At 37.5% G+C, this 23403-nt stretch overlaps 2 protein-coding genes across 3 annotated transcripts in view; one reads left to right on the plus strand and one right to left on the minus strand.

Moving 5' to 3' along the window:
• The window catches only part of LOC139937701 (peroxisomal trans-2-enoyl-CoA reductase-like), a 267220-nt gene that overhangs the window by 55743 nt on the left and 188074 nt on the right, over positions 1–23403 (plus strand). The window lies entirely within an intron of this gene.
• Positions 2276–23403, minus strand: part of LOC139937558 (uncharacterized) — a 77838-nt gene continuing 56710 nt past the window's right edge. For both annotated transcript variants that reach the window (XM_071932760.1, XM_071932761.1), the window contains 3 exons: positions 20723–20802; positions 19482–19562; positions 2276–5615 (listed from right to left, as the gene is read on the minus strand). In XM_071932760.1, the coding sequence (XP_071788861.1) occupies positions 5571–5615; positions 19482–19562; positions 20723–20802 (206 nt within the window). In that variant the 3' untranslated portion in view covers positions 2276–5570. The remainder of the gene's footprint in view (positions 5616–19481; positions 19563–20722; positions 20803–23403) is intronic.

Raw genomic sequence — 23403 nt, forward strand, 5'->3', positions numbered from 1 at the left:
TACATTGTTACAACTGGTGCCCATCTCATTTTGTACTAGAAGAAATTGTCTAAGAAGTATATCCTGCTTAAAGCCAACTGCGTACACTTTCGTAATTACTCAAAATTATCGTTAGCATGAAAACTTGGTAACTAGCAGTGGACAGATGTTAATGGTAAAATGGCTCTCTGAAGTAACGTAGTTTTTGAGAAAGAAGTAATTTCTCACTAAAATATATGAATTGAATTGAATTGGAGACCTCAGCTGAAGGCATCTGAAAGCACACAACTTGTGCGACAATGGTTTTTTTCATCCATTATTCTCTCGCAACTGCGACGACCAGTTGGGTAAACATTTTCACAGATATGTTATTTTTTTGCATGTTGAGAAACACCAAGTGAAAAGACTGGTCTTTGACAATTACCAAAGGCGTACCTTAAACAGCTTAATCAATTTTGACCATAATAAGTATTTTTGCAATGGAATATATAAACGCCAATGTACTTTTAAATACCAGTGCTACAAGTTTCATCAAACTACTTCAAATTAATAAGCAAATAAAATACAACATGGGGAACCAAATTTGTTTACTTTCCAAGCTGACAACAGGGGGTTTACTTTTGTTTTTATACTCCACGTAAAACAATACCTCCTCTGACAGCAGAGGTTGATTTTAAAACATTTCAAACTGTAAATTACTTCAAGTTGTCAACCTGCAGCCTTTTCCCGCTTTACCTGTACATACAAACCATTACTCGACAGCCCATCCAACCAGAAAGACACCCAGGAACAGGCCAGGTTGAAATCAGACATCGCGGAGATACCATTATCTTTAGCGTCTTCTTTCTCCTTTCTATCGTGAATTCTCGCGTGATTTCACACCGCAAATTGCTTTTAATGGCCTCAGTGACTGGTGGTTTGCTGACGTCAGAACAAACAGCGTACCGCCCTTGAGGGACGGGCGGCAAGCGAGAAGGGTTTCGATTGGCGCGCAAACTCGTGAACACGTGGACATGCGGTATCATGTGACGCTAGACATTTTAAACTTTGTCTGACGAGCATTTTGGTAGTGGTCGAAACTCAAGGCGATAATGGTAAATGCTTTTAAGGAATGTTGGTAATGTAGGGGGACTTACACTGATGGATGTCTTATCTTCTGAAAACATCTTATAACTCTTTGACTAAGTTTAAGATTCGTAACATGCTGCCATTGCCCGCATGGTATAGCTTGTATGGTTCTTTAAAATAATAGGAACTTGAAATATGACGGATACAGACTTCGAGATCTTCAAACGTTATAACAACATCACATTTTTAAAAGGAAGTTTTAAGCTAGTTTTCTTGATACTTTCTTGAAGTTTAAGACTGAAATTCACCCTTTCTAATCAGTTGAAACTATATAGGGACAAAACATTGTTAGTTTTCACCAGTTTCAATCGAATTTAAATCTAAAACTCTAAATGAGCAAGCTTTCCAAGTCTTGAGGAAAGAAATCTCTGGCAACTGGCATGGGAATCGAACCCTAGCCGTCGAGTTCACAAAGCGTTAGGACTCGTCTTATCTTGAGTTAGGACGAGTAACTCCTGTCCTAACATAGGATTAATCTTAAGGTCTGTATGCTACAGTGCAGGGTTGGGACCCGTCCTAAGCCATAAATTAATCCCAAGTTAGGAAGAGTTTTGTGAAATCGACGGCTGAACCTTTTGTTTTATAAAGCAGATTTTTCACAAAAAATAAAAACACTACAACACTAGGCCCTACTCAAAGACGACAAATAAGAAGAAGAAGCGATTTACACATGATTAAATTACAGTTAATTCCCATGAGGCCAACTTAGACGCAATTCGACGTGAATTAAAGACACTGGAGGGCACCTTTGGTAATTGTCAAAGACCAGTCTTCTCACCATATGCAAAAAAAATAACAAACCTGTGAAAATTTGAGCTCAATTAGTCATCGAATTGCGAGATAATAATGAAAGGAAACAACACCCTTGTCGCACGACGTTGTGCGCTCTCAGATGCTTGATTTCGAGACCTCAAATTCGAAATCTTAAAGCCTCGAAATCAAATTCGTGGAAAGTTACTTCTTTCTAGAAAACTACGTCGCTTCAGAGGGAGCCGTTTCTCACAATGTTTTGTACTATCAACAGCTCCCCTTTATACTAAGTAAGGTTTTATGGTTAACATTATTTTGAGTAATTATCAATAGTGTCCACTGCTTTTAAAGCATTTCTCCTGACAATCACAGAATAATTCACACCGAGAATTCAACCACACCGTAGATATAATGCAGCTAAAACATATTTCAATATTTATTTTCATAAAATATCTGGAAATGAAAGTTTGACAGTCATTGTTCTCTGAATCACACCGATAAGAGTGGTTTCTCTACTTTTGTTCGTACCTTCTGGCACTCTGACCTAACGCTGAGGATTAAGCAACACATCGGGCAAATCTTCAAACATTTTGAGAACAAATACAATTTATCAAGAAGTTAAGAAGAAAATGAAATCATTTGTGTAACAATCGAGCTTAAATTATAGATTCAGACTCGAGTTAAGAAAATAATGGCTATGTTAATAAATAGCAGTTATGTTGTGAAATAGCGTCACCAGCTACCAGCCACCAGTTTCGTTTGGCTAAAGACATGCCATCTATACAACGTTTTGTCTTAACCAAACGTATTGTACAAGGCCCTTTTCGTAACCACGGCTTCGGCTTTGGATTTGGCTTCAGGTTCCGTCCTCTCGTCTGAAGCCCTTAGCACGTACGCAATGCACGCGCCAGTTGCCAAAACAACCGCGGGGGCTTGCTAGCCTGAGCCGAATCTGGAGCCGTGGTTTCGAAAAAGGGCTCAAGTTCACTGAACCCCATTTGTGAGTTTCAATCAAGTTAAAAAAAATATATAAAAAAAAATCGGAGGGGGGGTCTACCTCATGGAATATTATCAACCAAATTATCGGATGTATACTTATAATTACCCCAGACAGTGCCATTATGATCGGTCAATGATAAGTCCCGTATCGCTACATCATCAATTCCTCAGGTAACATGTTTGCGTATTACCTGAAGGCCCATGTTTATTCCGTGACTACATGTAGTATTTGATGTCCAACCTAGACATAGGCAAACAGTGGGTGATGTATAGCGGTAGGAAGTAACACTTAATAGCCCCGAGACAGAGTGAGAGTGGACTATAGATTATAGGGCACAGAGGATCACTTGGCTTTCTCTATGCTAAACGTAAACATGAGCTTGTGAATTTGCCTCATCCGAAACAACGTAACATGTTAACGTTTACGTTTGCGTAATTTGCGCATGGACACTGGGACTAACTCTCATTAATGTTTGAACACAAGTTATTAACTTTAAACTATACATTAAACAGGGGTCATTGAAGATGTTTTTCAAAAATGCACATTACGATAACACTATCGGTAGTACAGCGTTGAGTCAGGGTGCCAGACGGTACTTGGACTAATTTACTCACTAGATTTAATAACATGACTTAAAAATCAAGACACAAAATATGTTCTTCTTTATCTTTATACAATTTGTCTCGTCAGCAACACGGTAGATGGCTTACGGTAATCGGTTACTATTCCCAGTTTAGGCAGTAGCACCCTCTTGACACACTCTGGAGATTGTTCGGAAGGCAAATCCCTCCCATCAAAATTTGTTTCATTATTTATTTCGCTGTGGTGAGTGAATTTTGTTTTTATCTTAACAGGCATCCGTCCATCAACATACATAAATATTGATAGTAAAATCTGCATTAAGACTTCAGCGCTTCTTCAAAACATGGTTTTCATAATTGTTGTACCCGATATCGAGTATGCCCGTTCAGTTATGGGAGAAGGGCAGGGTTTGTGGTTGTGTTGGGGGGGGGGGGGGCGTGTCAGTGTGGATACAGCATGACCTTTGACACTAGAGTGCTACTGCGTAACCTTTCTTGAGTTAAGCTAAGAGGAGCATCTACAATTTTAAAACTCTCCAATATTTAATACTCTGCATTAAGTTATCATTAATCGCTTTAAAGAAATGTACAAGCTGAAAGCAGACAAGTATATTTAATAATTAATTTGTTCTGATTAGAATGGGCTTTTGTTCTGGTTGTCGACTGCAAAATGGCGGCTTTGGCCAGCTCTTGTGTCAAAATTAAACTATTTATTGCTATCTAAGGTTTGAACGAAATGATTTGGGGTTTTCTCGACATTGGTGGCTTTTTAGTCTACAAAACGAACTTCGGGAATGGATTGTTTCTATTACCAACATGTGAAGACTAGCTGGTACATCAACGTGTCTTCACTGACGCCACTAAAATGTGAATTTTTAAAACTGAATCTTGCCCAAACGCATCCGAAATTTACACCAAGACAAAGACTTGTTTTTTAACAGGCAAATTTTGTTTCCTTTAATTAGTGACTGTCTCACACCCAAGTAATACTTGTTCAAATAATCTAGTCTTGCGTAGTACAATACATGGACAAGCCTCACCTATATGACTTACTTCTGAAATGCATGTCGTCAAAACTAAAGTTGCGATCGGAATTAACTGGGAAACGAATATTCGAGGCAAAATCACACGAACCAATACGGTTAATAGAAAAATAGCGCTATATACCGCAGTCTTCTCAAACTTTCAAGGACTTTGGGGGAAAAAAAGACAAAAACCGAAAGGGCATAAAGGCCTAGCATTAATACATTTGTTTGTCAAATAGATCAATTAGTTCATCTTCTACAGTGACACTTTTAATGACAATAATTAGTTAAAATTTAAATAAATACTCATAATTGACAATTTGCCTTTCAAGGGGAAAGTGTAACATTGGTGGTATCCGGTTAAAACTGGTCCCATATAAATGCAGATCCATATAAGCATATGACGATGGGGTACCAGACTCACGGCAAAGGTTTAATGAGTTCAAACAGTTAAGTTTCAAAGAAGTTTTTGTCTGGGGGTGTGTTGTTTTAACGGTTTATTTCATTTCATTTTGATAGTTTCCGCGGTGTGTTTGGGGATTGAGAATTACTGAAGATTTAGACAAAACTTTTTAACAATTTTGAAAAGAAAAATTAAGTAAAGGATACCCTTATAGTTTAAATTTCTAATGGATTATTTAAAATAACAAACTACCCGAAAACCACCAATGGTACACCTTCCTACCTAGCTTACAAACCCACAATTTATTCAATAATTCTAAAGATTTTTTTTTTTACATGTTTGGATATTGGTTAGAACTTATCATTTCAATTAGTATGAGTTTATTTTCCGGTTTCTTTGTTCCAAAGATGCAACCCAAACTAATTATCAAAATGCAAATTTTGAATAACAGAGGTTGCTAGATGAACAAAAGGTCAAAGGTCATTTGCATTGAATAACGCGTCAGTATTTATATTTATCAGTCCTTTTAGAGTCGTCGCGCAATGCATAGGTCATTTAATTTATTTAAAATTTTGTATTCGAAAAAAAATCAACTTTGTTGTTTTTTGTTTGATCCCCGTTGTTAGGGTAAGACCCTGTTCTTATAAGACTTAGACGAGTCAGTCGCCAGACTTAGACGAGGCGGTCGCCAGACGGTCTCCGTCTCACTCATTCTCGGCTTCGCTGTTCATTCTTGTCATGGCAAGTAACTGTAAGATTGAAATGGAAAAAAGAAAAAACAAAAGTCAAGTTATGATAAAGTGAAAAATGCATTAACGGATACAAAAATGTATATATATATAGCGTTGACTTGCCTCCGAAGAAGGTCCGGTTTGGATCGAAAGCTAAGGCCATCTACCCTATTTATTTTGTATAAATATAATATCTATGATCAAAAAGAAGAAGAAGACTAAATCAAATTATCTATAAATAAACACAATTTTAATGGAAAACATGTTTATATGTATCTCCAGTTACCTGTGGAGATTGATCAAAAGAAGCAGAAGAATAAAACAAAAATCAAATCATCATTAAGTGACAAATGTATTAACGGATCAACAACAAACAACTGTGACGAGACGTATAAATATCGTAAAGGAGAAATAATGTAATTCTGGGAATTATTTTATTCCGCGATGTTAATCTTCTTTTAACAGTAGCAAAAAAGTATCCCTTAAATAGAAAGAAACAGTGCGTGGAAGGAAATAAATCAGTTATAATGAACTAATTCTTTTAAAGAATTGTGATTTCATTGCACTTTTTGGTTTACGTCATCAGGTGTTTGTCATTTCGATAATTCCCAAGACGTACTGTGCTTTGGAAAGCAACATGCTATACTTGTCGCATATGAAGATTTGTTTTGTACTCTTTGCCGATATAAAGGTTGCCTGAAAAAAGTATTATTTTTAAACTTACAACAACAACAAAATAGATCGAGAACTCAGAATTACTTGGGATTATTAGAAGAAGCGGCAATTAAAGGCAGTGGACACTATCGGTAATTGTCAAAGACTAGCCCTTACAGTTGATGTATCTCAACATATGCATAAAATAACTAACCTGTGAAAATTTGAGCTCAATCGGTCATCGAACTTGCGAGATAATAATGAAAGAAAAAACACCCTAGTCACACGAAGTTTTGTGCGTTTAGATGGTTGATTTCGAGACCTCAAGTTCTAAATCTGAGGTCTCGAAATCAAATTCGTGGAAGATTATTTCTTTTTCGAAAACTATGGCACTTCAGAGGGAGCCGTTTCTCACAATGTTTTATACCATCAACCTCTCCCCATTACTCGCCCCCAAGAAAGGTTTTATGCTAATAATTATTTTGAGTAATTACCAATAGTGTCCACTGCCTTTAAAGCACAAAGGTCATTAAGCACAAAAACGTCTTTCTAAGCAGAATGAATTACTATACGAAAATACTAGGAATGAATACATGATTCTAGTCATACGTTTCTGCATTCGATAATAAGTGATGTGAAATGAGCTATTTCTTTGTATTTATACGGATTAAACAAAAATCTTCCTAATTATTTGTAGCATTTTCAAGCGTGTTGACAATTATTTAAAACTATTCAGCTGCAAGGGTTGGACTGAAATACATATTGAAAACATAACAAATGAAATGGAAATATAATTGGAAATGATGACATAGAAAACAGAAATACAATTGGGAAAATATTTAAAAAAGGAAAGGAAATACAAATGGAAAACATGAAAGAAAGGAAATCTAAAGGAAGTACGAATACAAATCATGACAAAGGAATTTAAAGAGTAGCATCCATTGGAATGTGAGGAGGAAAACACTAAAGAAACAGAGACTTAATTAACATTGTAATTTAAAGCGGCTTATTTTTCTATAATTGGACTTCCCGATCACGATAATGGTCTTGACACGTTTTATTGCGCGTCAAAATTCTTTGAAGCTATTTTATCAAAACCCTTTTAATTTTTTAGAGTTGTCGGACCTATTGTGACGAATATAGCGCAGAATAGGTTTCAGATGCTTTTATTATAATCAGTGGAAGAGCGTAATTTAAAACCTTTGTCTAATAACGGCGTACGGTAGAATACAATGGTCGCAGTTTACATGAAGATAATTTGTACGTGAACTGTTAAAGGCACCGTACACGTTAGGTAATTGTCAAAGACCAGTATTCTCATTTCGTGTATCCATACAAATACAAAAAATAACAAATCTGTGAAAAAATTGGCTTTATTGGTCATTGGAGTTGCAAGAAAATAATGAAAGAATAAACGCACACTTGTGTGATTTCAGATGCTGAATCAAAGGCTTCAGGACTGAAATCTTTTTCAGATCAAAATATTTAAGTGAGAATTTCTTTTATTTATTTTTATTTACGTAATTCCAGAGGGAGACACTTCTTACAGCGTTTTATATAATCAACACCTCTTCTTTGCTCGTTACCACGTAGTTTTTTTTATTATGACTAAGTATATTTTGAATAAAGGACCAAAATTTTCCATTGCCTTTAAAAAAAGAGTTACTGAAAATGCTATTTGTAGAAATAATTAGCAGTGTTGTATCATGCGGAGGTGTCAAGTAAGTTATGTGCAAATTTGAGCAAGACATTTCTTTGTATTCCCTCTACATAGCTACGATTTCCTCGACTTTACCGTAGATTTCTTGCCACATTGTTTTATTTGAAAAAATTGACACTCAACTGAACAGAGTTGAAGTGCGTGTTTTGCCTAAGGTATAATAGAAAAGTCACTGATCCATTTGGGTTGGGATACAAAATATGACCATCGCTATTTTTGAATTTGCAGTGTCTAAAGTACAAACTGTGAAAACTGAAGTAGCGATAAACACGCAAGCCATGCAACTTGTTCGTCGAAGCACTTTGTTCACAATTTGCGGAATATTGCAAAAAGCTTTATGCCAAGGTGTTTCTGTACACAGATCAATCATTGGTTGACATATACGTGGAGTTTTCGTTTAGTATACCGAGATCGGATCGTTAAATCGAATATCTGACAGTTGACGTGCTAATGCTGTTTCAATACCAAACACACAAACACCTTAACTTGCACTTCGTCGACAGGTCAGTGCAAATTTTTCGTCTCTCTTGTTTCTAAAAAGTGGAGCCATTTTCTAACACTTCATTGATTTGGGTGGATTAAGCGTTGATGCACCAAATAAGAGATATAATCAGACAGATAAAACGGGCCCAGATAAATCCACACTTAAGAAACGCATACACCTGTTCAATTATGTAAATTGTCAATGGCTTGAAAGATACAATGTCACAGATACAGATCATTTTCACTTCCGTTTTATAAAAAAATGCAAAGTAGAGAGTGAGTGAGCCGGCTTAAGGTTGCTTATAACCCCATAACAAATTGCCACTCTTGAAAAAGGACTTTCTTAAAATAAGATAGGCATTCAAAAATGTACTTTTACTTTAGAGCTTAAACTCCGGTGGAGTTATTGTTTGAATACAGAACATGAATGAGGCCTCCATGCACTTATGATTCATGTAAAGCAGCGTTCGGAACTGCGAGTTGGTGTCTTGGTTCAGGTTCTGGTTAGTCTTTTGTCAAGGTCTTCGTAGCTCGGACACCTGATGCCTCCAAGTGACTCAAAGTGGATACCACGCGCATGAGTCTAGAGGCAAAGCTACGAGGACTTTTTACAACCCGTTTGTGGCTGTCCAAGTATAACAAATGCCTTGACAAAAGGCTACGGTTATGGCGAAATACGGCATCTGAGTGGGCAGCAAGATTTACACAAGGTGGGCCCCCCTGATTATGTTACCCATATCCACAGCTTGAAGTTTACTCTTAAAAACACGAATAGTTGGTGCATGGCGAATATCCTGTGGTAGTTTGTTCCATTCTGCAAAATTTGAGAATGATAATTTGTAACAGTCTTTGTTAAAGGGAAGGTACACTGTTGGTAATGTTCAAGGACCAGTGTTCTCACTTAATTTATCTCAACATATGCACAAAATAACAAACATGTGAAAATTTGAACTCAATTGGTCATCGGAGTTGGGAGAAAATGATGAAAGAAAAACACACCCTTGTTAGACGCATTTGTGTGCTTTCTGATAAGAATAAAAGACTATAGCTATAGCCTTGCTCAAGGCAGTCGAATTATTCACTCCGAAAAATGACCGCCGCTGTATAAAAACCCACCCGTATTCACTGTGCGTAAAACCCACCCGTATTCACTGTGCGTAATATCGCACGACACGATGCCCCCGTACACTATCCGCATGCGGAGGCCGTCAGGCTGACAGCCTTGTAGGATCTGTGTTGAAGCCACTGACCTCATTACTATAATAAGCGAAGAGTTCCCACGGTCAGGTCATTACCATAATGCCCGCGAAAGACGAGACATGTTTACCTCTCACACCACCACCACGGACGCATGATAGGGTCCAAAGGTCGTGATAAGGGAAGTGCGTGATTGGACGTCAAAATGAATAATTCATTTGCCTCACATCCTGTGTTGTCTGATAGGTCTGACGAACGATATACATATTCATGAGCTGCATACTAGCATATCCTCGAGCCCCCCCAATTTCGTCCACTATTGGAATTTTTTCAATACAACACATTAAAACGGGAAGATACAGATCCGACAAGGCTGTCGGCCTGACGGCCTCCGCATGCGGTTAGTGGTGTACGAGTGCGATGACTTGTGTGAACAGTATTCGTGCGATGTGACAGTGTGTATACGGGTTGGTCATTCGGTGTGATCGCACACACCATGCACAGGGTATACGGCGGGTGGGTTTACAGCTGCGTCTTTTCGGAGTGAATAATGCGACTGCCTTGAGCAAGGCTACTATAGCTATAGAAGTCTTTTATTTTTTTAGTGAGAAATCACCTCTTTCTCAAAAACTACGTTACTTCAGATGGAGTCGTTTCCCACAATGTGTTGTACTATCAACAGCTATCCAATGCTCGTTACCAAGTCAGTTTTTAAGTTAATATTTGTTTTGAGTAATTACCAAACGTGTACCTTCCCTTTAAAGAAGACAGTTTTTTACGTTCCAACCCAGTCCCCGTACACCTTGGTCTGGTGCGGTATGAGTCTTGGACTTGGGTACCGTTAAAATGGAAGGGTTTGATGGAGGATGATCTGCCACTCAACGCTGAAAATCGCGAGGAAAATGTACCGATGAGTGACACATTAGTACATGCATGTGTAAACTTGTAATTTTGAATGTGGTCATATCTTCACTGTGTTATAACAAACCACCGTCATTGTCAGTTGTATCTGTTATTCGGTGTGGCTACTGTTGGTCGTATATTGTGCCAGTGATGCATGTCACAACCGCGACACAGCGCTTGTCAAGAATACCAACGACAACAATTTCATTTTGCTTGCAAGCGTCCACTTTAAAATCAAAGAGCCCATTGAAACACTTTAATTTTCACAGGAATTGAGAAAAACCATGAAACAATTTATTAAAATGAACCAGTCGTAATAAGCTCATAAAACGAGTTGTACGTTATTGATCGTTGCACACAAAATGAGGCATCCTTTGGACCGTAAAGCTCTCAGATCGGAAGTAATACAATTATTAACTGTCCAAGGTTGTTGAGCCATTTCCAACACTTCATTGATTTTAATGGATTATTGCGTTGTACAAAAGAGAAGATGTGTTAAGGCAGATAAAAGATGCCAGATAAATACATAAAAATGAAAATGAAATATGAAATGGTGGCTGCTGCTAAAGTGCAATGACTTATTTTGGCTTCAAAAAGGCAATTTTTTTACTCAGATCTCAAAAACCCATGAAGTTCAACTTCAGGCCGCCATATATCAATGAGTGTACAATGGCTCTTTGACTAACCCGGTGCGATTGACTGTTAAAAAGGTCTCGTATCTGGATAATTAGGGCTACGGTGTTTCAGATTAGCCATATAGTCAACCTCAGAGTTCAATGTACTTAATCAAACGTAAAGGTATTTGACAGGTACGGTGTTTCAGAAGTGACATTATGCATGATCACCTTCAAAGCACGAACGAATCATTACATAATCATAACAAGAACGAAACTTCATAGCGGTACTGTGACGGGCCTTTTATAGTTTTGGCGACCTTTACAGCATGGTGTATACCCTTTGACTGAGATTCCATTTGGCTGAGCTTAACACGTAATGATTGAGTTTACAAGAAGTTTAGGGGTGCATTTTGGCGGCTGTAACCAATAATTGTTTTTGACGTCATAACCAAAATGGTAACCGAGCTCACAACTCGGTTATCGTTCAGTCTGAACAGCAGAACCAATGACCAACAACTGAAACAGTTTTTGGTTACCACCGCCAAAACGCATCCCTGATATATCTCGAATGTCTATGATGTTGGAAACGTTCGAATTCCATGGCATGGTTCAACATCATTCGTCGCCGTCGTAGGAGCACGTACAAACGCACACATCAATGCCCAAAGGCACATAAATAGTCTGGTGCCTTTGGCGTATGGTTATCAGCGCGTTGAGGATAGTCTACGAGTGGTACCTGACAAAGATGGCGACACCTGAGGGAATAACTTAACACAATGTTTGGGGAGTCCAATAGTTTAAGGGTAATCTGATCTTTGGACCTAAGCCATGCAAGATGCATGAATGCTTTTGGGGCATTAAACACTCAACCTGACGTCCCTTTTGACCTGGATGAACCGTGTCTCGTTCCACCATTTAAAGCTTTAATGTGCGCCAGTCATTCCTTGAACGATTCGCTGTGATACCGTGTACAAAAAATCAACCGAACCCAGGATCTCTAGTATACAGTCGAATTTTTACGTCACAAGGCTGTTTTCGCAGCGAATGGTTTGAAGGAGTTCAGCAACATTTCAAATAATGCCAATTATTCGTTGCGATTTTCTGACGTCAAAATTCGTATCGCATTAATAGGAAGTATTAACCGGGCTTCGGTACTCCAATATAACAAAGAATGTGGAAACAATCGAAAAGGTATTTGTTTCAACGCGAGATTGCAATTGTTTCCCGCGTTGTATGTATCCGATCAAGATCAAAGAAGTCATTTTAAGTAGGATTTGGAATTTTTTATGATGGAAAGACGATATTGAAGGGTTTGCGGTAACACCATGTAATGACTATCTCTTAAATGAGTTGGGGTGGCTCTGAAAAGAACCGTTTGTTTTAACCGTTATGTTTTTTACAAGATATTTTGTTTTTTTACATGCAACGCCAAACCAAGCAAAATCGTAAAGCACACTACATCGGCCTAACAATTTCATTTATGGCCGTTTCCTTTCAACTACACTGACCCTTGTCATCACGCCAGTATAAATATAGGAATCCACGCTTTATAATTCCATTAGTTTGTTCCTAATTTGGTGTTGTGTTTCTATAGAGACAATTTGCATAATTGCTAATTGGCTAAGGGTATCGGCCCGCGTCATTCTAGGAGTAATAAAGTTAATTAAATTATTTTCTTCTTTGGTTTCTTTCTGATATTTGGATGTAAATTCGATGAGATTTGATCATTACCTGAAGCTGAAGACCTTTACGCAATGCGCAAAGGGTCAATATGATCCAAAAGTAACACTCATTAAATCACAGAGGTGATTATTTATACATGTACACCGAACTTACAAATCGATAATCGCATGAAGCTAAGATGCAAATAGATAAAAAAAACAAGCTATTTTTAGCGTTTTTATGTTTTTTTTGTTTTTTTTACCGAGCAGATTTACTACTGTGGCAAATTTTGTTCTTGTGACGTTGAAAAAAACTTACCTATAGACGGAGTATAATAGTGTTTATTGTTTAAATCTTGGTCAGTTTTAACTACGTTTTGTTTATTGCCAGAGTGTGTCTAATTTAACAATGTTTGCAACCACGCCAGAAGTAATTTGAGAATTATGGCTATTCTATCTGCAAATTTTGCATTTATGAACTACATGGAGCAGTATATAAGTGTCTTTTTAAAATAATGTCTGTGTCAGGTTTCACCAACTTTTTGTCTATTGCTATTGTGCATCATGTTGTCACAGTATAACCAACATGGCCCAATTTCATAGAGCTGCTTAGCACAAAAGCTGAATATCAATAACAAACAACATGCAACAAATGGAAATTTGGCTGATGGTAATCCTGTGTTTATCAAGGAAGAAATTTCATTCTTAGCAAATTTTTATGCTTAGCAGCTCTATGAAATTGGGCCCTGGTCATTGGAACGCGAGAACTATTACCGGTTTTTTTTTGTCAATTTCAAACCCCAATGTTTTTACTGACAGAGTAAACAGAGGAGTCGATTTCTATTTTTCCTAAGGCAAGGGATAGAACATTCATGTAAACTGATACATTTTATTTCATTTCGTAGGTAACAAACAACATGATGAGGAAATATTGTATATTCAGTTAAGTGTATCAGTCGCAATTTTTTTGGCAGAAAAAAAATCCGATTGGATTTGATTTTGCCTTTTCCTGAAAATTCCTCCCGTATCAGTAGGGAAAAGATTGACGTTGTAGCCAGCATCTAATAACCTGATTTAAATTGATTCCGGAAAACTTTGAGTTTTCTGTAGATTAGTAGACAATGTACTTTTGATATTTTGCGCAAGGCAATAATACTTTAATTAAATCATTTGTTGACACCCAACAACATTATGTTGACACTAATTTATTATCAACAAGTTCATATGAAGTGAAGAAGTTCTAACGCTCTGATAAAACTGTTCTCCTTTGTCATGTTGTCATAAACAAAATAATTATGGCCTAAAGTAAATCCACCCTTACTTCTCGTGCATTTAAAAAAAAATAAGATGATAAAATAATGGTGTACGTTAAAAGCACATGGAACACCATAACAAAGTTGTGTAACAAAGTTAACAATGATTATTTTGTTTTATGTATGTAAAGTTCGCTTGATGTGACACAATTTTGCGAATTTTAAATTGTTGAAACAAGTTTTTTTCTGTACAAACACTGGTCGTTCGTTGTTTTTTGTTACCCGAACTGCTGTTTATTTTAGGCTCGCTCAATGCGTATGAATCGCATGTCACCTGTTCACCTTTTAACTCACATTGTGTTTTAGCTTAAGAGGTGTGATTCAGGTGTTACTGACCCAATCTTCAACCATTTTACCTGTTAACATCCTAATAGGCCGACGTCTGCCGTATTCCCCAACCCATCAGTAGTCTACAATCACACCCGTGGGTGTTTTTCATAGTAACTCGTTTATTTTTCGGCCTGACAAATCTGGATATAAAAATGCATAAAATACGGAAGACGCAAGGGAATGTTTCTGTTTCCTATATCAGATGTTAAAGTTGCTTTATAGATGTTTCTGAACGATCGGATAATTTGAATGAATTACATCACCATTGGGTGAGATTGGCGGTAGCACCATGTATAAATCTCTTTGAGTAGAGTTGGTTCTGAAAAGAACTGGTAAAATTTGAAACTTTTTATGGTTGGAGTATAATCAGGTAGGGTTTGCGTAAGCACTATGTGGAAACATCTCTTTTGAGGAGTGTTGGATCTGAAAAGAACTGGTGAATTAAACATTTCTTTCTAGTGCTGTGCTCATTTTTTCTCTCTCAATTGTTTGGCATATTTTGTCTTAAAAGTGAAACTTCATTTCAAACAGTTGTGTACATCTTTCCGAACCTGCGACTAAAATCACACTTGAAAATATATTCTTATACTTCTTCTTTTAAAGGCAGTGGACACTATTGGTAATTAAAACTTTTTTCGAAATTTGTTTTTCCTAAACGTAAAATTTTCCAAGGGTGAAGTTATTTAGTAATTTATTATATCTATTGACATGCTGTATATATCTAAAACATATCTGATGAATGATTTAAAAACGACAATGACAAAATGGCATTAAAAAAAAAATCTCCGCCGATATTTACGATATTGCTTTCAAACTGTGACCTCGCTCAACTATTTATCTTGAACCCCGAATGACTTGAATTCAATTGAACTATGATGACTGTCCGATTCGTGCCACCATTATTTGTACCCATGATTTATTTTTGGACTGGTTGGCACAGCAAGCACATTTTTTTTTAAATGATATTTAATTTGCGTTTTGTTAAAACCACATCATCTCATGAAGAAGTGTTTATTCGACAGCTCAGTAAGCGCGGATGTTTCTCCCCAAGGGTTAAGGTCAAAACGGTTAAACCGTCCCTCTAGCAGAACGAGACATCAAACGCAAGCTTAAATCCCAAGATGTGTCATGTACACCTATAAGCTCACGTGTGCCAGAAAACAACCAAAACTAGAAATGTCTTCCTCAACAAATGATTGTAAAAAGATAGGTCTCGTCTCCCATGTGTTCTTCTTTGCAGTCACGAATCAATTTCACAACGGATCATTTTTCAGTTTGTGTAATTTTGACAGCAACCTGTCAGTTTGAAAGATATGTATAGTCGTTCAGTTTTACTGCAGAATTATGACAATTCAATTAGGCAATTTGTTGTGTTGAAGGGTTGGGAACAAGTAAACTATCATCTTGGCTCTTATATTTGTCAGTTCTTAGGCTCCAATATCTCTTGATGACTCGATTATATCCGGAACAAAATCCAGCAACTAAAAACAACTCGAGATTTTCAAAGGAAATCGGTCAACAATATGATTCTAAAATGATGAAAAGTTACCCAGCGATAAAAACGATGCAAGCGTATAACGTAAAGCGTCAACATGTTCAGCTTGTCAATTGTTTCGATATAATGCCGAGGAGCATTTAACCGTGTGTTTTCTTGGTTTTGTGATTTTACTTTCTTCAAAACATCTTCACATTCAAACATACTTTCCCTTAAAAGTTCAACAGAAGAAAAAGTTATCAAATTCTACTGAATCAGTGGTGCACCTGTTGTGGTTATCTTGGTACATGTTCCGTCAAGTAGAAAAATAGCATTAAAAGAAAAAATCAAATTCATCAGTTAACCTCATATAAAAACAGGTGCACTGTCTCCCCGCATTACAATACGCTAAACTTGCAAACAAATTTGTCAATCTCGATTTGAAGACAGTAACGTAGGCCCAGATCAAAGACATCGCGTTGACTTTTTATTAATTGGTGCGTTGCTTTTGGCGGGAAATGTCAGAGTGAATTGTATTCGGTAAGTTGAGTGCCCGCGGCAAAAAGTCTTTACACCAATTGTTGTATTGCATGACACATACAAATGGGGACGCTAACCCGATGAAAGAAACCACTTAGCCATCTTGAGACATGGAAAACACATTCACATGACACTATTAGGTTTGGGCAAACTTGTCCGTATAAACCCAAACCAAACAGTGCACTCGTAGTGTCCGCCTTAAAGGCAGTGGACACTATTGGTAATTACTCAAAATAATTATTAGCATAAAACCTTACTTGGTAACGAGTAATGGGAAGAGGTTGATAGTATGAAACATTGTGAGAAACGGCTCCCTGTGAAGTGGAGTACTTTTCGAGTAAGAAGTAATTTTCCACGAATTTGATTGCGAGACCTCAGATTTAGAACTTGAGATCTTGCAACTTCGATGACCGATTGAGCTGAAATTTTCACAGGTTTGTTATTTTATGCATATGTTGAGATGCAGCAAGTGAGAAGACCGGTCTTTGACAATTACCAATAGTGTCCATGGTCTTTAAATTAAAGGGCTAATTGAATGAATTTCATTTTGTTTCTTGGTCGTGTTGGGTGAAGAAACCTTGGTTCTTATTCCGTCCTAATCGAATCTTGAGAATCACCCCGAATGAAAATTGGTTTGTAATTTCACATTCACATCCAAGACCTAATCATGGCGACTCTGGATTGCCGTATAAGGACGACCAAACGCATGACTGACACTCGGCCAAGGTTGGTTTATTCACCGATCACAAGACATCATCGATAACTCACAACCCTAACATAATTCTCTCCCTTGTTTTTAATTTTCTGAGATGAAAGCCTGGCGCGATTCAAGACCTTCGGCCTTGTCGTCAATAATCCGGCATGATCTAAAACAACCTGACCGCAGAAAACCACCAAGATCCATAATCGTTGAGGTATTAGAAGTCTCTACTTAGCAATAAAGGTAAATCGTGATAACCTTTTATTTTCTTTCATGAAAGTTAAACAACAAACATGTTGTTTGATTTCATGTTATGATTCATAAGTAGGATTTGAAACTTTGCATGGTGAAAGATAAGATAAAGAAGAGTTTGCGGTAACACCATGTAATAATCTCTAAATGAGTTGGGGTGGTTCTGAAAAGAACCGTTGGTTTAACTCTACGTTTCGATCAGTATGCTCTGATCAGTATGCTCTTCTGGATCATTCTCCAGAAGTCGATCAGAGCATACTGGTCGAAACGTCGAGTTAAACCAACGGTTCTTTACAGAACCACCCCAACTCATTTAGAGATTATTACATGGTGTTACCGCAAACTCTTCTTTATGTTATGATTCATGTTGATTTTGAGTTCTCATAATGAACACGTTAGTCTTACATAACACTGTTGTTACTGAAACTCTCGCTTTCTTTAATATCTTTTTCGATTGAAGGCATACAAGCACACATCTCAACTACCTACTTGAATTTATGGAATCGTGTTTGTTTGTTCCATCCTTAGTTTGCTAGTCCCGTTGTATTATTCATTGGTGGGCTTTCACCCGAAGCTTAGCTTGTCAAAATATAATCAAACAAAACGCAGTAAAACTGTTGTAAGAGACAATGAAGGAAAAAAGGGAAAAAAGGGAAAAAAAGGAGAAAAAAACTATACATAAACCAAACAAAAAATATTGGGAAACACAAATGTAGAAATTGCTTATAAGATGAAATTAATTCTTGTTGCTATCATACTATTTGATTTATTACAACCATATATCTAATTGAATGGCACATTCCCACCTTAATGTGCAAACCCCTGCAATATTTTGTTCAAGATCACTGCGATTTCTGACTCGAGCAATATACCAAATGTCTTTATGACATTGCTGCAGCTTCACCACGACGCAAATAATCACGTTCACCGCAAATAAACTTCAAATTTCCCGCGCAATGTGAAAAGGGTAACGGGTCCGTTTTTCTTTTGTTAAAAGGTCACAAAACGCGGTGTTTCTAAATCGTATCCCGATGCAGCTGTTACCTGCCACTTGAATTACTTTTGATTCTTTGCACATTGTGTTGGTCAGGAACCGACAATAATCACTTCTTTCTCCCAGTGACACATTTCTACCGAGTCTCTCTTTATAAACAAAATGACTTTTGTATAAAAAGCAATAAATCTGTCAAAAGTGACAACCTATACAAACAGATTTGTGACGTTTTAATATATATCTTATAAATATCTTCTGACGTGATTAATAACTGAATCCTGACTCAAATGTGAGCATGAATTAGGTAAATTAAAATGTTCAGCCGCCCATTGTTTTGTTCCATGTTTGTAAAAGCCAGACTTTATCAGACTTTATTTGCGTTCCTTTTGAAAAACCACACTTACCGTTTTTCAATATGCCTCACATTGTAGCTTTAAAATCATTTTTTCTCTGCACTGTCATTCATAAAGACTCACATTCTATAGACACTATGAATTTTTGTTTGAGGAAGAAAACGTATGAGGATGAAAACTTTATGAAATCGTGAGCAATGGAGAGCAAACATGACAGTAGTGTAATAATCGCTCTCCGCAAACACGCACTTTTTAAAAAGTCCGTTGGCGCGCAAATTTACAAATCCGTCTGCTAGACAAGAACGTCGAGTGAACAGTTCCTTGAAGGAAGTGGATACGATTGGTCATTACTCAAAATAATTATTGCATAAACCTTACTTGATAACGAGTAATGGGGAGAGGTTGATGGTATAAAACATTGTGAGAAACGGCTCCCTCTGAAGTGAAGTAGTTTTCGAGAAAGTAGTAACTTTCAACCTCAATTAGGTTTTGAAGTCTCGAAATCAAGCATCTGAAAGCACACAACTTCGTGTGGCAAGGGTATTTTTTTCTTTCATTATTATCTCGCAACTTCGACGGCCAATTGAGCTCAAAATTTCACAGGTTTGTTAATTCATGCATATGTTGAGATACACTAAGTGAGAAGACTGGTCTTTGACAATTACCAGCAGTGTCCAATGTCCTAAAACCTACCTGTGATAACATATGCCTCTTCCCCGGTGAGAGGTGAGCGAGGTACAACGCTAGTGAGTTTGGCATAGGCTCTTTTTCAACCTGAAGAACAAGAAAAACACAAGAACAGTAGATTAAACAAATCAATCAATCAATTAACAGAACCATGTTTTCCTTTTTGTGTATTTTTCACACAAATTGATGTTCAGAAAATATGTTTTGGGTTTATATTCAAGTGTTAAAGTTTTGTTTTGCTCCCAGTTCATTCAAAATATTATTAGCTTTTACTGATGGAGATTTACAGTTATTTCATGATATCCAGAGTGTCAAATTTGGTCAAGCATAATTTTCCATAATCATTTGAACGTGTAAGCAATATTTTGTACTCGAGTATATATTTATTACCCCGGCCAGATTTTTTTAAATGTGCATTGCTGGACACCCATCATAGTGGAAATATTTGCATTATTATTATTGTTATTAAAGTGAAAGCAATTCTTTGCACTTGATGTAATCCCTTTCTGACCTGAACAGAAAGTTCAGTCATTCTAAAAACATGTTTCACTTATTACTCGCATCGACTACACTCTGTACGTTTACACACACACACGCAACACTGCAGTGTATTTTGTGGTATCTTTCATTTTGGTCCAACACGTCACTCCTTCAGGCCATGTCCTCGGAAATCTAAGTCTACCGTGTACCGAGCTGCGGGGAAAAACACCTGCCCGTATAAAAGTCTGTCGGTTTGACGCCCCTAATGGGGTGAAACTCTCATTCTTCATGATCTCCCATCCGAGAAATGAATTACCAACAGGTAGCCAATAACGGAGTGATCTGATTAAACGCCCGTATAGATCCTCTCTACGCGGGCAGAAGGCATCTGGATTGACGGGTGAAAACAGCCATCGACACGGCGCAGAAGGTCTCGCCGCATTACGGTCGTTTAGACTCAACCCGGACGTGTCGATCGATTTTTATCCACGGCCGTTCTGCTGGGATTTTTTCTCCGCATCAGCTTTTTAATCTTTCCCGTATTGATTATCTCTCAGGACTGATGGTTTTTCTATATTTGAGTGAGATGCTCACTGAATAACCAAAAGTCACCCGATAATTGTTGTAGATAATTGATTTTGCAAGGAATGGATTTACAGCAGTTAATGCATTGTTTGGACTCGCATACGTTTACATGCCACTCCCCATACAGTCCGGTTAATGTGGGCAAACTAAGGTGACGTCATGATGATGTCATGAACACTTACCTCTACCGAATCCCCAGCTTCTTCGTCCATCAAATTAAGATAGTTTACCGGCCTCAGTTCATTCTGTGTTCTTTTACCATCTGTAATAAAAACAATAATAATTTAGTCATCGAGATTTAAATCTAAATGCAGATACTAATTTGGGTTGACGGGAAAGTAAACTTTTTTTTAACAGTTCGATTGTTTTAATCTTTTTTATATACATGAAGATATATACAATCAAACTAACCCGTAAACATTTTATTTCAAAAAGTGGTCGCGTTTTTCAGATGTCGCAGAAAATCAGAAGTGGTTATGTTTACGCAGTAAGACTAATACGTAATTGGAGTACACAATCTGAGAGACGTTTCTGTCATTAACGCTTCCCAGATACAAAAGTTGGGGAATAAAAACCTATTTTTTTTAAATATTTCTTTTAAGTGAAATGATTCTCAAGATGCTCCTGTGCTTCTATATAAGGAAGTTTTTAATTGCAGTTAACAGTAAACAAAAAAATGTATACTTTTCCTTTACAGAAACAAATTTGGGCAATAGCGTGCATGTATAGAGAAGTAGTCTGGTTCCCTTTTAGCACAATGCGTATACATTATGAATCGCGTCAGGGAACACGTTTGATAAGTTATTTCTATGTTATAAAAGGATGCTAAAACCAACAGATTGTTTCACGAAAGTTTTGAATCGGTTAGTAATAGACTGAACAAATAATGAATGGCATACACAAAAAGGCAAAATTATTGCAACATTTCGGTCTACAGGAAGGCAACAAAATGAATGAAAAGGCTTGACCATAAAGAGGCGGTCAAACACGAATGCAAGTGTCGACCTTTTTCTCGAGGCAGTAGTGTTCCACTCAATTAAATGTGACTCTTTTGCTGTTTCTACATTTTTGCAATATTATGATTGACGATGAAGAATTACTCTCATGCAATTTGTCCCCTCCATGCCATCACAAAGACAGTTTCTCAACGCAACAACTTACTGTCTTATATATTTAAGAGCCATGGTTTCCGGTGTTGCGCTTTTCAGAGTGAGAGGCAGTGCGATCAGAATTGAGTTGAACCCAGAGGCAAGGTGGCTACATTATGACAGTGTACACGGCGTGTTTCATCAACCTAGTTTGTAATACGTGTCTATCATTCATTGTAATGTATGTAGAAGATGTAGGAGTCCGAAGACGCATGTGTTGGTGATGACAACCTAATTGAATGGTTCTGCTTACTGTTTTTCTAGCATGGAGTTCCTCCATGCAGCGCCCACTTTCCGAGAGCTGTTAAGCAGAATATATTACTCGACAAATTTCTTTTCTAAGCAAAATTTGACTGGGCGTCAGTCACAACCATGTAAACTTAATGTTGTTTTGGCTGGTAATATGTTTCTGTTGTAGCAATACTTTTCTTTGCTTATGGCACGTTTTTGTGCGTACGGGCACTGTACGCGAAGAATCGGTGCTTGTGGAAGTATCGTGGCCGAGCGGTTAAGAGCACCGAATTCAAACTCTGGTGTTTCTGACCAGCAGAGTGTGGGTTTGAATCCACAGCCGTCACACTTGTGTCAAGACACGCATTGCTTCGTCCTTCGGATGGAACGTAAAGCCGTTGGTCCCATGTGTTGTAACGCATATAAAAGACCCAGTGCACTTTTCGAAAAGAGAAGGGGTTCGCCCGGTGTACTGGCTATGGCTGCTTAATGCGCCGTAGCACCTTGTAAACCCTTATACGGTGCTAAATAATTGGGTCTCAGAATCCATCACTGCAATTACCTATTTTTTTAAAAGTTTGTATTATACTCAGCGCCTTAAGTATCTTGTTTGGTAGATACGTGCGCTATATAAGACTTCGATAGTATTATTATTATTATTATTATTATTGTGGAAGCAAGGAATTATACACTTAGGTCAAGTGTATTTCATGAGCGCAAAAATTAGGTGCTTGCACAAAGCGAGAATGGTGACCGTAAGTGCAGAGTTCGGCGGTAAGCAGAGCCATGAAATCGGGTCCACATCTCTGCTTCTAAGATGGACGTCGTAACGTGGAGCGTTTTAATGCTTTGGTTGTAAAATAGGAAAAACAAACGTTGCCACTTTGTCAAACATCACCTTGCCTCTTCGCAATAAAGATAACATTTCATTTTTGTTGTTATATGGTGAAGTTCTAGGTTGACTACTTGTTATCAATGATGCACCCGAAACTAACATTGGTTTGATTCAAACTGTATCATTGACCTACATAAAGACGAGGTATGCTGGAGGAATCAATCGTCGACCGTGTTGACGAACCATCATGACGCCGTCATAATCATTCAATCCACGGTCTGATTGACATCACGCTCACCCCCCCCCCCCCCCCCCCCCTCTTGATTGGACATCTTTATGTTCGGTATCGGCAACCCATGAACATGTCATAATGTAAGGGTATCACGTCAGTACGTGACTGTAAAAAGTCATACTCGATGGCTCTTGCTGGTGTTGACCTGGTATGACGGTGAATATGATTATCTGACTTTAAATGACGGTGATTATACAACAGACAGTCTTACTCAATGGACTTCACCTTTCTCTCTACAACCTGCTAGAATTTATTGGTCAGGCCCTCAGAAAAAAATAAACGTAAACATGAACGAACAAAAAAACTACACTAACGACAGGCTTCGTCACCAACGTTTTTTTAATTAGATAAAGTTAT

This window comes from Asterias amurensis, chromosome 5 (assembly GCF_032118995.1).
Source record: "Asterias amurensis chromosome 5, ASM3211899v1".
NCBI classification, from domain to species: domain Eukaryota; kingdom Metazoa; phylum Echinodermata; class Asteroidea; order Forcipulatida; family Asteriidae; genus Asterias; species Asterias amurensis.